The sequence below is a fragment of the Lissotriton vulgaris genome, chromosome 5 (genome assembly GCF_964263255.1).
Source record: "Lissotriton vulgaris chromosome 5, aLisVul1.2, whole genome shotgun sequence".
Classification (NCBI taxonomy): Eukaryota; Metazoa; Chordata; class Amphibia; order Caudata; family Salamandridae; genus Lissotriton; species Lissotriton vulgaris.
In genome coordinates, this window is record NC_141693.1 from 1,147,577,152 (window position 1) to 1,147,593,720 (window position 16,569).

The 16,569-nt window shown below is 46.8% G+C and overlaps 1 protein-coding gene across 1 annotated transcript in view; it reads left to right on the forward strand.

Annotated features, from left to right (window-relative positions):
- Positions 1–16,569, forward strand: part of CCDC172 (coiled-coil domain containing 172) — a 651,707-nt gene that overhangs the window by 478,815 nt on the left and 156,323 nt on the right. The window contains exon 4 of the mRNA XM_086919595.1: positions 9,253–9,418. Within this exon, the coding sequence (XP_086775721.1) occupies positions 9,253–9,418 (166 nt within the window). The remainder of the gene's footprint in view (positions 1–9,252; positions 9,419–16,569) is intronic.

Sequence of the window (16,569 nt, forward strand, 5' to 3'; positions counted from 1 at the left end):
CCGCCCTTCCCATGGAATGACACCCTGAAACCATATTCCTCAGATGTGTGGATCGCATCACCTGTCTTGAATATGTCCCCGGCACGCCTCACGTATGAGTGGTCCACGACCCAGACCACTCGTCCTCCATTCCTTGTTCCTGAAGTGGTGGTTAGCTGACACTGGGCCGGTTCCAATTTCCACCCTGCGTCACAGGCTCGTGAAACTGTAATCCAAACAAAAGACAACAAGCATGAGTGCACTTCTTCAGTAACTTACAACATGTGCAGCCGCACGTACCGTTTGGAACAAGTCGAAGACCAGCAGCCTAACTGTTTAACATTGTCTGCCTGCAGACCTTGAGCCGTTGCTTCTGTAGCGGCCCCTATCCTGAATGAATGGGTCCCAAAATCAATCGGTTCAAGCCCACAGCTGCAATCGTGATTGCCAGCACCCTCTGAAACTGAAACTTTGTTAACGGGGTGCCGTCCGCATGTCGCAGCAAGGCCCCCCCCCCACGTTGTCAACCTTTGTTTTAGGTAGGCCTCAACATGCCTCACTGGACAACAGGGACTACCTTGAGCACGCTGCAACACAATACTATTCCCCTGGGCCTCCTGATCCGTCTTTGACCTGGCTATCGTGATCAGCAGAGAATCCCCCCTCACTTGCGTGTGATCCCTGCGCAAACCCCCCTCCGTATCTCTTTTGTTGGCAGCCACTAGTTCGCTCACCCGCAGGGCCCCATAGAAAGCCAACGCGAACGCCGCCCTGAATAGTACAACCTCGCTAGGTGAGGAGCATGTCTCCTCCAGTTTAGCCAACAAGGAGGTCAATCTGTCAAATCCTATTGGGTGCCTGGTATCCTTTTTGCGCCCCTCTAAGCACTGCCAGCCGCGCAGCGCCTTCCTGACTACAAAGGAGTCCGTCGGGTCCCTGATGCCATGTAGCTGAGCCATAAATGATATGGCGGCCTTATACCGACTGGCGGTTGCCGCCGACCGGCCCTCCTCATGAAGTGTTACTAAAAATTGGGTAAAGGACCCCTCCCGACCCCATCTATGCTCCCATTCCGGGCCCAAAAAGGCGCAGTATGAGCGGAACGCCCCTTCATAAGCTTTCCTTGTCCTGGGCTCTAAACTGGCTGCCACGAGGTTTTGTAGTCCGGGGCGCCGATTTACCATAATGCTTCGGGAAATGGCGCTGCCACTAGCTCCGCTGAGGGTAAACAATCCCTGAAAGCCTGCATTTTGAAACGAGAGAGCGCATCAGCTGCATTATTCAGTATACCCGGCACATGTTTTGCCCTGAATTGCACGTTTAATCTCAAGCATTTCAACACAATTTCTTTCAACAATCGCAATATCCATTTGCAGCGTGCTGCCTGCTGATTAATGCACTCAACCACAGTCATGTTATCGGACCAAAATACCACCGAGCGGTCTCTGAACTCCTCCGGCCATGCCGACAGAGCCACCCTGATGGGGAATAGCTCTAGAAAGCCAATGTTACTCGTCAAACCGCTTGTTTCCCACCATGCTGGCCATCTTTGGGCCGACCAACGGTTTCCAAGGATCGCGCCGAACCCCACGCTGCCCGCAGAGTCGGTCCACAAGCCTAGTTCAGCCGACGAGGCCGGGGCTTTGCTCCAGACTACTCAGCCATTGAAATCCGCAGGAATGCCAGCCAAATGAGCATGTCCTGGCGAACCGCTGCCGACAGTCTCGTGCGATAGTGCCCTTCCTTGAGGCCAACCATGGCCTGGGCAATGGATCGTGAGAAAGGGCGAGCCATCGGCATAACCCTCAATGCAAAGTTAAGCTCACCTACTGTTTACTGTAATTGGTGCAGTATCACTTTCCGAAGACACTGCAACAAGGAAGCCCTGAATTTGGCGATCTTCTCCGCCGGCAAGCGGAAGCAACCCTCCACGGAGTCTAGTTCGATACCCAGGAACTCCAGGGAGGTAGTCGGCCCCACCGTCTTACCTGGCGCCAATGGTACCCCGAAACCCCGCATGAGCACGCAGAAATCCTGCAATGTCCGTGCACAGTCCCGAGAGCCCACTGGGCCGAGAAACAGGAAATCATCAAGATAATGCATCACATGTCGGTGCCCTGTGCCCTTCGAGAACACCCACTCCAGACATGAGCTAAACATTTCAAAATAGGCACACGAAATTGAACAACCCATCGGCATGCTCATATCCATGTAGTATTTCCCCAGAAATGTAAAACCCAGCAAGTGTTGATCTTGGGGATGCACCGGAAGCAACCTAAATGCAGATTCAATATCCGATTTTGCTAACAATGCACCGGGGCCTAAGCGTTTCAGCATTACCACTGGGTCATCGAAAGATGCATACCTCACACTGCAAATGTCTGGATCGATCGCCTCATTGACGAAAGCCCCCCTTGGTGCCGACAAATTATGGATGAGCCTGTATTCCCCCAGGTCTTTTTTAGGCACTACCCCTAGTGGGAAACACACAAAATCGGCCGTCGGTGGGTCACTAAAAGGTCCTGCAACCCGCCCCAAGCCAGCTTCTTTGGCGATCTTTGTGGCGGCAACCACCGGGTTGTGCTGAACTGACAGTTGGTTCTTACATGAGGGGGCCCCCCGAAAATCACCCGCCGGGATCCTGAAGCCATACGAGAAGCCATCTCGCAGGATCCCAGCGGACACATGATCAGGGTATTTGTTCAGCCACAGGGTCAAAGCCAGAATATCTACCGGCGATTGTTTGGACTTCCGCGGCACCGTATCAATCCTGCTTGGTACCCCCTTTTCCTCCGGTACCATTGGCTCTGGATCGGCAGTTAGTTTTGGGGTGGGAGGTGTTACCACAACTAGAGCACGCATGCCTGAATCTACACGTTCCTTGCGGCCTGCTACACGTTCCCTTATTGAAACCCCAACACACTCCTCGCTTATTTCCGTTCCCGCCCGATCTAGGCTGAGACTCCCCCCCATAGGTTGGTCGAAAGGGCTGAGGATGTTTCTGTTGAAAGGCCCTGGAGCCGTTTGTACTCGATCCTGATCCACCCGCTGATCCCGTCAAGAACTGCGCATGCCACGATACAGTATCCAAACAATCCCAAATCAGTGTTTCATTAAACTCTTTCGCTTTTCTAAAAGCCATGTCATACCCTTTCCATTCTTCTCCTCCATACTTCTCATGGAAGCCCGTGATCCTGCTCTGGTAGCAAGCCAGGTCACTCTGGTGTTCGTTCAGCGATAATTGCTACAAAAATAGAAAAGGCCCTGATCCAGTTTATCATAGACTCTTCAACCCTGAATTCTGCCATTTTTGCCCGCAATACACTGGGGTGCCATAAATCCTTCTGAGTCTTGGCATATTCTAACTCTCGATGATCAGTCAACAATGAAAACATGTTTATGTATTTATTAGCCCACACCATTTCCTTAGTTGCTATAGGAATATGTTGCGCCAAGCTTTCCCGCCCTGAGGGTACCGCGCCCTTCCCCATCATTGGGAGTGATCTCTTACCGGCTTCCGCCGCACCTCCAACCGTGTCCGTCGACTTATTCCGGTTTTCGACCGCGACCCGATTCGCCACCTGTGGAGAAATGGAAGGCACGTTCGCTGTCCCAGCACCCCTTGTCTGCCTTAGCTGCTGTATAATCTGCCTAGCTTCTTCGGCCGGGTCTTCCACAGCCGCGGATCCCCCCCGCTCCCTTCTTCAACCAGGGTAACACAGCCGCAAACTGAAGCGCTAGTTCGGGAGGCATTTGGTAGTTATCCAGCGGTGTGATAACCACAGGGATTGGCAATCCCCCATCCGGTATGGGTACCGGGCTGGACGCTGGTGCTACTGGGACCAGTGGGACCTCCATCGGGACTGGGGCCTCGCTAGGACCCTCTTTCCCCTTCCTCTTTTTCCCCTTATCCCCCCCTGGGGTAATGTTTGGCAAAGCAGGGCCCCGCTTGGGCCTCCACTCGTTTCCGGAGGTCCGCCAAGCCGCGACCCAGCTGGTCTACTTTACCGAATTTTCTGGCCATCGCCGACACTCGGTTCACCAGTGTGCGCAGCATTCGTTCCATCTCGGAGCTCTTTCCATTCTTCTTGCCAGGCATATCTGCGTTCTGCTTTATCTCTGCCTGCTGTCCAGTAGCGACTCGGACTCCAGCTACGCCTTGACGACTGAAACAGAAAAAACAACGATTACACGTTCAAAAAACTGCAGCTTGTTCCCTTGAGGGCTCACGAGCGACGAGTGGTGCAGCCTTCAGAGCGCAGGAACAAGAGGACGCTTTCCTGGATTCCCGCGCCTATCATCCAGTAGCGGGAAGGCGGGGTCGCGACCCCATCCCGCCCATAGGTGCACGGACTTCCGGGCGGGTGTTTAGGACAACCCTTTTAGGCGGTGGGGGCGTGCTCCGACCACGCCGCTATGGGCATACCGGCCAGGACACGCCCCCCGCCCGCTACGGTTTCCCATCCATACGTTCGGGGTGAACGAGTGGTCTCCCCTTTCCACGTGTGCAGTTTTAAACTGCCAATTTGACCTGACAAGATAAACCTCTTGACCCACCACTTTATTACACTTCTCAACCTGTGGACTCTGCCAGGAAGAAGCATTGCTGTACTGTACTGATGAAAGGACTGCCACTCTCCTGACCCGCTGCCCTTTTGCTTGGGTAAGAAGGCTCACTGGACCTGCATGTCTAAACCCAGGACCCCATAGCAACTCCAAGGGCTAGTTGACTAGCCTCCTGATCAGAAACTACGGGGACAGAACTGGCTTCCAGCAACCTTGAATCCAGCACCTAGACTCTGCCAAATGTGAGTCCTGTCTCAAGTGGTGCCATCTCAGTCCTGGACACTCGTAAGTGGGCCTGAAGGTTCTCCGCCAGCCCATCTGTGGATCCAATAGAACAGATGCGTCTTTGGTGTGGCGCAGCTCCCACAGAACCGGCTCATCACCTCTGCTGCTCGACGCAACGCCCTCGGAACAGATGCATCTCCTCTACTGTGCAGATTACCCCTGTGGAAAGATTCAGCATTGCTACCGCAGCCCACCGGAAACACCAATGTGCAACACCTCTCCACACAAGGACATCGCCTCGCCCAACACAGCCCTTTGAAACCCTTTCTACGCAAAGCCTTTCCATGCAAGGACACCACATTGCACTTCGGAGGTCCCTGAAATCGCAGCTGTGTGATGCATCTCCTCGCCTGGATGTCACATCACCTCTGCTATGTGACACATCCTCGACATGGGACTCTGCAACTCTATGCAATCAGGATTGTACTGTTTTTAGCCGACCTAAGCAATTCCATCACAGTCGGCCTGAACTTGTGACTTTGTCCTAGACCAGCACGACCAAATAACCACAGTTGACTCTTTTGACTTTTTGGTGCTGTTTTCACTTAAACCTTTAAAAAAACTTGCATATCTCTGAGTCTACTGATTGGATTTTTACCAGTTTCGTTTGGTTATTTATTAAAATGTATTCCTTTTTTTTTAAATTGGTGTAAGATTTACTTGTGTTATGTTTTCACTTTATTGCTCTTTCACGTGCTGCATAAATACTGTACTCATAGCCTCTAAGATAAGCCTGACTGCTCTGTGTCAAGCTACCAGAGGTTTGAACACAGGTTAATTAGGAGTTTGCTTCTGACATTACCATGACAAGAATTATTGTTGCTGCTTGAGTAGGGTTTCACCCCCCTCAACCAGTAACCTACTTTCTTATATTTTCCCATAACTCCCCCACATAATGAGTCTAAAAGGATTGAGGCATTTGGAGAACAAATGTTCTCTACGGCTAGTCTGTTGCATCAGTCCGTTCGACCAGGGATGTGAATCTGCCAGACAACGTACAGGCCTACAAGGGCATCAGTCCTCTCAGTCCCCTTCTACTGTGGCAACAGCCAGAAGGTGGCTGTAGCTTGCAATTAGTGGCACACAACCACCCTGTGGGAGGCAACAACCAGCAATTTCTCCCACGTTGGCGATTCATCACATCCAACAGATGGTCCTTCACATCATTTAACATGGCTATGCCTTTCCCTTTTTTTCTGCTCCACCAAGCCTTCACCCCACATCAAAGCCTTCAACCTCTGAATGCCTTCCCTGCATAAAGAAAAAATCAAAATGCTTGCATTGGCCCTGATCCTTGGATCTGCAGGATGCATATTTTCATATACCCATCCTGCAGTCCCATAGACATTACCGGTGGTTCAAGGTAGACTATCATCATTTTCAGTATTCCATAATCCTTTTCTGCCTCACCAGTGCCCCTCGGGTATTCACAAAATTGATGGTGGTTGTCTCTGCCCATATTTGAAGGTCAAGGATACGAGTATTCCCCTTTCTGAACAACTACCTGTTGAAGGCAGACTCACTGCAGTCAGTTGTAGACCACTCCGTCTTTCTTGGCTTTGAAGACAGTATTCTTTATTATGATTACTTCTGCTTTTTGTGTGAGTGAGCTTTAGGCACTGTCGGTATATCTAGCCTACACCACCTATTTTTCCAGCCAACTGATGATGTGAAATTGGATGGCCTTCTTTCCTAAAGTTGTGACTCCTTTTCAGCCTTTACTATGATCACTCTACCTATGTTCTTTGCCCTTCCTCACCCATTAAAAGAGGAGATGCTTCATTGGCTGGACTCCAAAAGGACTTTAAAATGTAACTGGTAGTACCAAGAAACACCGCATGGACAATCCGTTTTTTGTGGGGTTCTTGGGAGCAAAGAAAGAGGAGGCTGAGCAGAAGAGGACCCTCTCAAGGTGAATAGACCTCTGCATTAAAATTTGGTATGCATTAACTAAGAAGCAGCCACTGGAAGGTCAGCGAGCCCACTCCACTAGGGCTAAGGCTGCTACCACTGTGTTGACGCACAGTGCCTGTCCTTGAGATTTGCCAGGCTGCAAGATAAGTGACAATGCATATGTTCACAAACTACTACTGCCTTGACAGCCAAGTCTGGTGGGCGGCGGAAAGGACTTTTCACCATGACCCTCTTTTGGTCTAAGTTCACAGACCCTCCCCATAGGGAGGTTTTGCTTTAGTATCTATTCTAAGGTGAGGAATCTGTAGTTAGAAAAGTTCATCAGAAGAACAAGTTTCAAATACCTAGGCGTGTGGGTAACCCTCCTCCCAGAGCTGGAACGGGCCCTCAATGTTGCCCCCCTGGTCACTCGGATGAAGACCGACCTAAGGAACTGGCAATCCCTCCACCTGAACCCGCTGGGCAGGAGTGCTCTTTTTAAAATGATGATTCTCCCCCACTTTCTTTACATTCTGCAGAACACCACGGTCCACCTTTCGGGCAGCTGGTTTCAGGAATTGGACGGCACATTTACCCGGTTTCTGTGGGGAGGTGGGCGATCGTGAATGTCTCTGTCTCACTGTTGGATTCCCCCCTTTGATGGAGGCATGGGAGTCACCAATCTCCCTCTACTATTTAGCCACAAGGCTTATCGTGATCCACAACTGGTTTGCGGGCGGCTGGTCCGACCCAGCTTACCGGGTGGAACTCAGTACCTTGGACTTCGCACAGCTCCAGGGATTCCTCCATGGCTCCCCGGTGCCGCAGGCCTTGACCCCAGTCACTAGGACGGTGCTCACGGCCTGGCGCGCGGCCCTTCGGTAGGTGAGATGGGACCGGAGGCTAACTAGACAAACACCGTTATGGCATGGTGCATGGCTGAGGGAGGTCTCGTCCTTGGGAGGTTTCCGTCGCTGGGACCTGGTGGGGATTTCGCTCTTTGAGGACGTGTGGGTGGGGGACCACATGCGCTCCTTTTCTGACCTACAACACAGACATGCCCTTCTCTATTCCCAGTTCTACAAATATTTACAACTCCACCATGCTCTCCACACACACCTCCCAACATCCACCACTCTCCCGGAATTCAGCCCTCTGGAAGCCCAGGTAATGATGGGGAAACTGGGGAGGGGGTGTGTGTCCCGTATATACCGTGCTCTGGTAAATAATTGTCCTACATCCCTTGACCGCTTTAGGGAGCGATGGGAGGGGTGAGTGGGTCCTTTAGAAGAGGCAAACTGGCGAGACGCCCTTATGGTACCCAAACCCTGACTACATCATCTAAGTTACGCCTGGTCCAGCTTTACTATCTCCACACAGCGTACCTCACCCCAGCACGTCTCTTCCGAGCCAGCATGAGAGCCTCCCCGGCATGTGCGCGCTGTGACTCTGCCCCGGCAGATTTCTACCACATGGTGTGGCTGTGCCCGGCCTTGGAGCTGTTCTGGAGGGGGGTGGAACTCGAACTTACACAGGCCCTGGGGTGGGAGGTTCCCCACGACCCGAGGCATTTGCTGCTGGGGGTGTTTGATGGCCTAGATGGCTCTAGGGCTGACAAGCGTCTCCTGGGGACAGCTCTGGCGGTGGCGAAGCGGGACATAGCGGCCGGTTGGTCCCAAGCTGCGGCCCGACGCTGCGGAAATGGAGGAGGGGCGTAGATTGGTGTGGGGTACAGGAGGAGTCTCTCTTTGAGGCCCGGTGTTGCCCAGAAATTGTTAGTAAGGTGTGGGGCACATGGTTTGGCTTACTGCCTTCTTGAGGGTCCAAGCCTCGCTATGCCTATGTGTTATATGGAAGCTAAAGTAACCACTCAGGGGGGATTTATTATGTCTGTGTTGTTGCCAAGGAGGGGAAGTGTTTTAACGGTGATGTATGATTTGCTACTAATGAAATTGTTTGTTCCAGAAATTTCAATAAAACTTGCTTATCAAAAAAAAGAACAAGTTACTTACTTTCAGTGAGGCTCTCTCTGGTGGATATTCTAACTGCATCTTCCTCACTGCCCTACTATCGCCCTGTTCTACTAAATGGCCTCTTCATAACATCTAAAAAGGCCCCAAATTAGGAATCTGCACGCTGGTACCAACAATTAGTTGCTCTCGTTGTTTGAGGATTCATAAAGAGACAAGCAAGAAACTGATTTCAGCACATAGAGGTGGCGCTTTCACACTGCTCTGCTCCACCTCTTCCGAGGTGCAACCGAGTCAACATGGAGCCACAGAGGTAGTGCATGGAAGCATTGCTGGTAAAAGTTTTTCAGATCCAGTCTAGCGCCTGAGGAATACTCTAAGGTGAGGCAGAATCTGGAGTTAGATATAGCATCCACCAGAAAGAGTGTTACTGAAGGTAAGTAACTTGTTTGATACTCCCATACAATTCTGTTTACTAGTTTTCATCAGTTCATCAGTAATCTAAGATCATGATTATTTACACTGGTACCTTTAATACTTTTGTTTTCTTTCCCTTTAGGAAGATTTGGAGAAGTCAATGGCTGAAGAACAAAGTCAATTCATGCAACAGGTTTCGGATTTTAACAACGCCTATGCACTTACAAATAATCGAGAGCTTCTTATAAAAAAACAAGCGAAGGCTGAGATCTGCAACCTGGAGCGAGAAGCATGTACTTTGAGAAATGGTAGATCATATTTGTTTTTTAGGTTTTATTCTATTCTTTGATATAGGATATAATTCAGGAGGAGTTTGTCGCCGTTTTATTGGCATTCATAATAAGTGCTACTATTTAAAATGTAATATGTGCAATAGAGGGTGTCATTTTGTCAAATCAATTTTAGTGTAGGTTATTAGAAATGCATACTTTTAAAATAAGTCTGTAAAATAAAGTTAATTACAGTAAAAAAACAAAAACATTGTTTTTTAAACAGGAGAGCAATATACTGCAAAAAGCCAATAAAAACGTTGCCACGTCTCCCACCTCCCACCCAGTGGCCCATCACAGGCATTCCAACCTACACAAAGGCATTTGAATGGAGGTTACTTGTTCAACACTCCCAGCTTAACATTGTACTGAAGCTAGCTGAGGCAAAACCTAGTTTATTTTTGTTGGAGGGCAGAGGGTGTGGGGTGATCATTTGCCTTTTAGACAAATTCTGGGCAGTGACCAAAAATTAAGGAGAAAGGATCAAAACGTGCGACAAGAAAAGACAGACGGTCAAATTTCCGGACTCATCTGAGGTGATGAGGCAATAATATAATAGCAAGTAAAGAGATGGCGGAGCACATGACTAAATATATGTAGATATTTTTGTGCTGTGCTACTGTGGCATATGCACTGTCGGCTGCATGCCGAGATACTGTTTTATTGGAGAGTGTTCTGACGTAATCCAACCATAATTCAACTGCCCCATTCCCGGCACAGCCTCCAGAAGTGTGGGACTATGTGTATATTTTTGCCAGGGGTGGTTCTTGTTATCAGACTATTTTTTGACCAATAAAACTGGCTGCACTTCATTACACCCTGCTGTTAAACATACTGTACATACTGTTACACATTCCTTTAGTTTGTAGCAAAAATAATAAGACCTTACTGAAAACCTTTAGTATGAAACATGTTTTGAAATTTATGGATTTCTAGTGCTCTTACGTTCTCGTCCTCGTACACTAATTCTCCTCAATGTTTGTACCCATGGCTGGGTGAAGCTGGGTAGCAGATAAAAAGACAACCAGGTGCATTCACAATAACTTAAAGTTACAGCACATTAGTACTTGAATTTCCCTTTTTTAACATGGGGGTGGTTGGCTGGTTTGGAAAAGAATAGCAGGTATTTCTGCAATGTAATCGAACACATCCGGAGTATGCTTTAGGTGCACCCAAAATACAAGTTCATAAAGGGACTGTATGCGAGTTTCTTTAAAATGGCCCTTTATGTGTCTCTGTAGATGCAGGTATTTATATACATCAGATGCTTTTGGTGCTGGTGTGGCTACCCACCCCTGAAGTTTTCTTTATGCATAAATGCACTCAAGAGCGTCATTTAGAGGTCGACATTAATGCAAAATCATAGCATTGACTTTTATTCCTGTTTTTGCACTTGAACAATCGAGACATTTAAATATATAATGTGGCTAACTCAAATGAGCGAAATACTAAGCTAAAAGTTGTAACTGTTGAAAAAATGCCTTAATGTGTGTTTCTGTGTCTCGACATTTAAGGTCTGTCTTGTTGTATGTCTGTATCTTTGAGTTTATGCAGTAGAGTTTTTATGTGATGGGAGACTGGTGGTTTCGGGCTAATCCACCACCTATAAAAATTGCCATATGTGGTATCTCCTCTCCTGCTGTAAAATAAAGATCTTCAGTCCAGAGAAGAATGAAGATGTGTTCTGCCACTTTAGAAAGAAGATTTTTGTTTACTTGTTTTGAGCTATAGAATGAAATAAATGCCTTGATTTGTTCTATCTCACGGTGTGCTCTAGCAAGAATATCGGGCACTAAGGTAGTCTGATTAAGGGAAGACTCATCAGCTCCCTTCCAGTAATGCCATTACACTTCCCACTTACAGGAAAGTCCGTCTTAAAGGGCTGTGTTAGGAGGAACTTTTCACTTACCTGGATGGGCTCCGTCGGAGAGGGAATTATTCCTCTAAAGGCTTCACAAACTTTGACTTGCTGCTCGTCTGAGGGCCATCTTCTAGGACTGTCTCCCAAACGTGGCGGCTGCACGATATCATGACTGGCTCAGTAAGGCAGTCCACAAACATGTACATCTAAAAACAAATAGATATTTTAGACAAAAGCCACCTTCCCCCTGGTTCTCTTCCCCTAGATCTATACAACAACAAAATTCCAGTAGACTGGAGAAAGCCTGGAGACAGAATTACAATGAGATAGGTAAAAGCAAATCTAGAGATGCAATCTGCGAATATAAAACTTTTATAGTGACTGAAAAAAACCAAATTTCATTCATAGAAAATTAAATTGGCCTCTAATTCCTCAAAAGAACTGTTCAAAGTCTTTCAATTACTTTTAAGCTATAGTCCTCCTTCTCGCTTTCCCCCTTGCCAGGCGTTCTGTGATAAACTAGCTGAATTTGTTGAAAGAGAAAGTGAAGTCCGTATACAGGGAGTTCAATCCTCTCTGCACATCATCTGATTTGAGTACAGAACCCTTGTTTACTGACTCAAAAAGATCGGAACTATGTAATTTCTCCCTTTTAACTGCTGATCAAGTGATCATTATAAGTTTAACCAAGCACATTAAGTCAGGATCCCCCTCGAATGAATGCCCACCTAAGCTAGTGAAAAATCTGCCAGCCAGCCTTGCCCCAGGTCTCACAATTTTGATGAATATCTGCATTACAGTAGGCATCTTTCCATCCATATTGCCTCTACTAAAAAAACCTTCATAGGAGAAGAGTTTTCGCCCAATATCATGGCTTCTGTATGCAGCTAAGTTACTTGGAAAAACATCTTAATACCTGTTTGCCAGATTATTTAGAAGATAATTCCCTTCTACACAATGCGCAGTATGGGTTTAGAGCAGGCCATAGTATGGAGACAGGGCTGATAGCTGTCTCAGAAGGGATTACATCCATTAAAGATGCAGGAGGGAGAGCTGCGGTGGTCATTTTGGTCATTTCTGCAGCATTCAATACAGTAAGCCACGTCGTGGTACTAAATCGTTTATCCAACATTGGCATTTCTGGTCTGGTCAACAAGAAGAGGGACTGTGGGCTAGTTTAACGAGGTCTAGTGTACGTAGCCCAGGAAGCCGTTCCTGCAAAAATGTGTTACACAGTTCCTCTGTGATAAGTTAAAAGAAGTAGTGGGGACCCTATGGTAAGGTCACGGATGAACCACCAATGTATGAAAGAAGGAGGGGGAATTCTCCTTTTGGAACTAGGGCTCTCACACACCCAGCAAGCTAGGTGTCAAGCTTCATCATTTGAGCCTGCCCCTCGTCATAATAGCTACCCCTTTGGTTTTATTCTGTTGGGTGGTGGCGGTAATAACTCTATATCCTAATGTTTTTAATAAATGAAGCTGAGACCCCTCAACATGGGTTTCTTGTAGACAAACTATATCTGCTCCAATAGATTTCAAACCAATTGCAAACCTTTGTCTTTTATGTGTATCATTTAACCCGCATATATTAATTGTCAAAATTTTCAACTTAGCCATTATTACCTAATGAATCTGTCCTGTCTTCTAGTCGATTTTTTCTTTCTTTCATACCTGTATATCCACCCCCCCTACTGCTAAACCCCCCCCCACAACCCCCGCCATATCTTGAGGCTACTTCCCTGTATGTCTAACCTGTCCGGCCTTCCCCCCTTCCCTTTCCCCCCCCCACCCACCACCACCTTTGAAGATTACCTGGGCCTGTCTGGACCAGGAGTGCGACGTCTGCGCAAGCGGGCTCTGCGAACTAGGCTAGTTTGTTAGTATAAGTTTTATGCTTCTTTTTTATAGTTGACCCTTAGCCTAAATTTTCTAATAATTTTTCAGACTTAATTTCCCCAGATCATTCCGCCATTCTGCCAAAAGTCCACGCTTTCCCAATATATACCTTCTACTTGATACACATTGCTATAGTTAATTCATCTTATATATTCCTTTTACTACAAGTCTTTAAGTCTACAAGTCTTTAAATCTGATTTAGATTATTTCCCGGAATTTTGAGAGACTGTCTCTGAGATTTCTCGAAGATAGTCCTCCGCCTGTATTTCGCTGTTGAAGCTTCTTGTTGCACCTTTAAATATAATTTTCAAGCGTGCCGGATTTTGCAAGAATACTTTTGCTCCTACTTTTTCAAAGGGTCCAAATAGCTGACGCATTTTCCATCTTCGCTCCACGGTGGCGTGAGCGAAGTCCGGTCTGACAAAAAATTTGAACCCCTCATGCTCTCTCTGGGTGGTAGGTCTTGCAAGGTCGTAGATTTTTTTACGGAGGAGAAAATTCCCAAAGCAGACCAGCATTGCCCTGGGATATTGATTTTGCTTGTTAGAGTTTTTTGACAGCATTAGAGGAAAACGATGGGCCCGCTGAACTTCCATTTCCATATCCCAGGCTTCCAATTCCGGAAAAGCTGTTTTGAGTATGTTGACCATTGCCCCTCTAGCATCGCTTCCCTCAAAATTCTCCGGAATTCCAAGAAACCTTAGATTATTCCTTCTGGATCTGTTTTCATGGTCTTCCACTTTGGCCATAAGATCCCTTATTATTCCGACTTGTTCTGTTTCCTTTTTTTGAAGCGTCGCAACATCCGTTTCAAGATTCTCAGTGCGGGTTTCGACCATGACCATTCTTTCAGAGATCTCGGAGCAGATACTGCCCACTTTCTTCACTGCTCCTTGTAGTTTTTCAATGGCCATGCGGTTCTTTTGGCTGTCTTTTTTCACATCCTCATGGAAGTTTTTTATTGAGCTGAGCACCTGGCTCAACGAGGGCTCCGTAGTTTTTTGGTGTCTATCTTTGTTTGCTTGTGTGCTCAGGGTTTGGCGTGGTGTTTCTCCTGATGATTTAGTCCTTGGGCTTCTTCGGGGGGGATTAGGTCTACTTTTGCCATAGTCTGTGTTATTTCCAGGGTCTGTGGTTTCTGCATTCAACACGTTTCGTTCTCTTTTGTATTTTGACCTTTTTTTCCCCCCACTCCTTTTTTTCCTGATGTTGAATTCGCTAGATAATCTTGAATCATTGGAGCCAGAGATCTCCAGAGATACGGCGCCCCTTCGAGTGCTAGGACTTGATTCTCTTGAATTGCTCCGTTGGCTTGAGTCACTAGAGATAGACATTCCTGTTTCATATACCTCGGATTCGGATTCTTCATCCGAGAGAGAGTGATTAGCTGAATGTGCTTCTTTCCCTACTGGAAGATCTTGCGAATTGGGAGCATTAGGAAAAGGGATCAGGTCCTTCGTTTCCTGGTTCACTTTTTTTTTATCAAGTTGCTCCATTTGCACTCTCTGATTTGATGTTACTGCGTCTATCTCTATAGATGCCCTTGCCTCTTGGTGGGTCACTTTTGAATCTGCATTCCAAGTTCCATCGCCAGTACCTATAGTTCCACTTTCCTCCAGGTTGGTTGGAGGTATACATTGAACATCCTTACAGCTTCCATTCCACTCCTCAGTGTTCTTGTTCTGCATTTGGATCTGTATTTTTTCCCCATTATTTGCTACATCACTCTGGCAATCCTTATGCAGAGGGCTGAAAATATTAGATATTCTTGGTTGGGATGACTCAATTATACTGGTATTTTTTGCAGTTGCCTTTAAATTTTTTATAGTCTGTAATCTCTGTGCTTTTTTGGCCATTAATTCCAATTTGGCATCTTCCTCCATTTCGACCCACTTCTCCTTCTTATTGCCAGCCTCTTTCTCCTTTTCTTTCTCTTTCTCTTTCTCCTTTCGTTTGATTTTTTCTCTTTCTTTTTCCAGCTTTTTTCCCATGTTTTTATCTTTAACTTTTCCTTTTTCTTTTTCTTGAACCTCATTTCTTGCCGGGCCTTTTACCGGGTCTTTTGCCAGGTCTTTCTCCTTTGCTCTAATTCCTCTGGTTTCAGGACCTTTATGTCTGTTAGTTGTATGTTGGGCAGGTGTATGCTGTGCAGGTGCCAATTCAATTTCTGCATTTTCGCGCTCTTGCTATTATGGCAAAAGGTGGTGGAGCCCAGTTTGCGAGACGGGCAGCAGACACATTTGGCCGATGGGCCATTGTGGAATGCAACTATGATAAGGGGAACACATTTACGATCTGCTCTGTGTATGGCTGTGTTTCTGACGATCCCGATCTTTTGAACTTTTTATCAAACAAATTATCACATTGGCCTGTTCCGCTGATTGTTTGCGGTGACATTAATCTAAATCTCCCGCCTAAGTGGATATCTACTCATAACTTTAGCTACCAGGGAAGGAAGCCAAAAACATTTAGAGCACTCAATGATCTTTGTAACACCCATGCGATATCTGACTGTTGGGAGATGCAACACCCAACCGACCCTGGGTATACATTTTTTTTCACATCCCCATTCCAAATTTGCTAGATTAGATTATTTTCTTGTGTCTGATGTAATTATCTCTCACTGTTCGATAGCCAGATTACCAAGAGTCTTTCCCGACCACAACCCTTTATTAATATGGATTTGGGGGATCTGCATAGACCCCGCAGCAATTGGACATTTGAAAGGGCTCTTCTGGCCAACGTAAAATACTGTAACCTTATGGAAAAATGGATCCCTGACTTCTTAAAATATAACCTAGGGAGTGCTCCCCTAGAGGTGGTCTGGGACACATTAAAGGCCGGTGTAAGGGGAGAAACTCTTAGATTTTCCATCAAACACAACCAGGAAGCAAAACAAGAACTAAACGAATTAAATAATAATCTTACTAGCAAAGAGGAAGACCTGATGAAAGCTGTCCAGGGTAATGGTAATGTAGAAGGTGCAGCAAGAAAAGTTGCGATAGCAAGAAATCAAATAACAGAGACATTCACCGCAAAAGCAATAACCAATGCCATCGTGAACAGGGAGAAAATATATGAGCTTAATGAGCAGGTAGGACACCAACTAGCTGTCCGCTTAAGACAACAGATCAGCGACAACACAATCACTAAAATTAGAGACCCAATTAAAGGCCTGACCTGTGATTCTAAAGAGATATGGGAAGCGTTCCATAGATACTCTGAAGATCTGTACACCGAGACAGGGAAAAATCAATACAAAATACATACATATTTGGATCTTGGTACAGGTTGTCTACTACCCGAAACCGACAAAGACAAACTTGCAGAAACTCCACAATGGCTCGAAATTCTCCTGTCGATAAATAGTC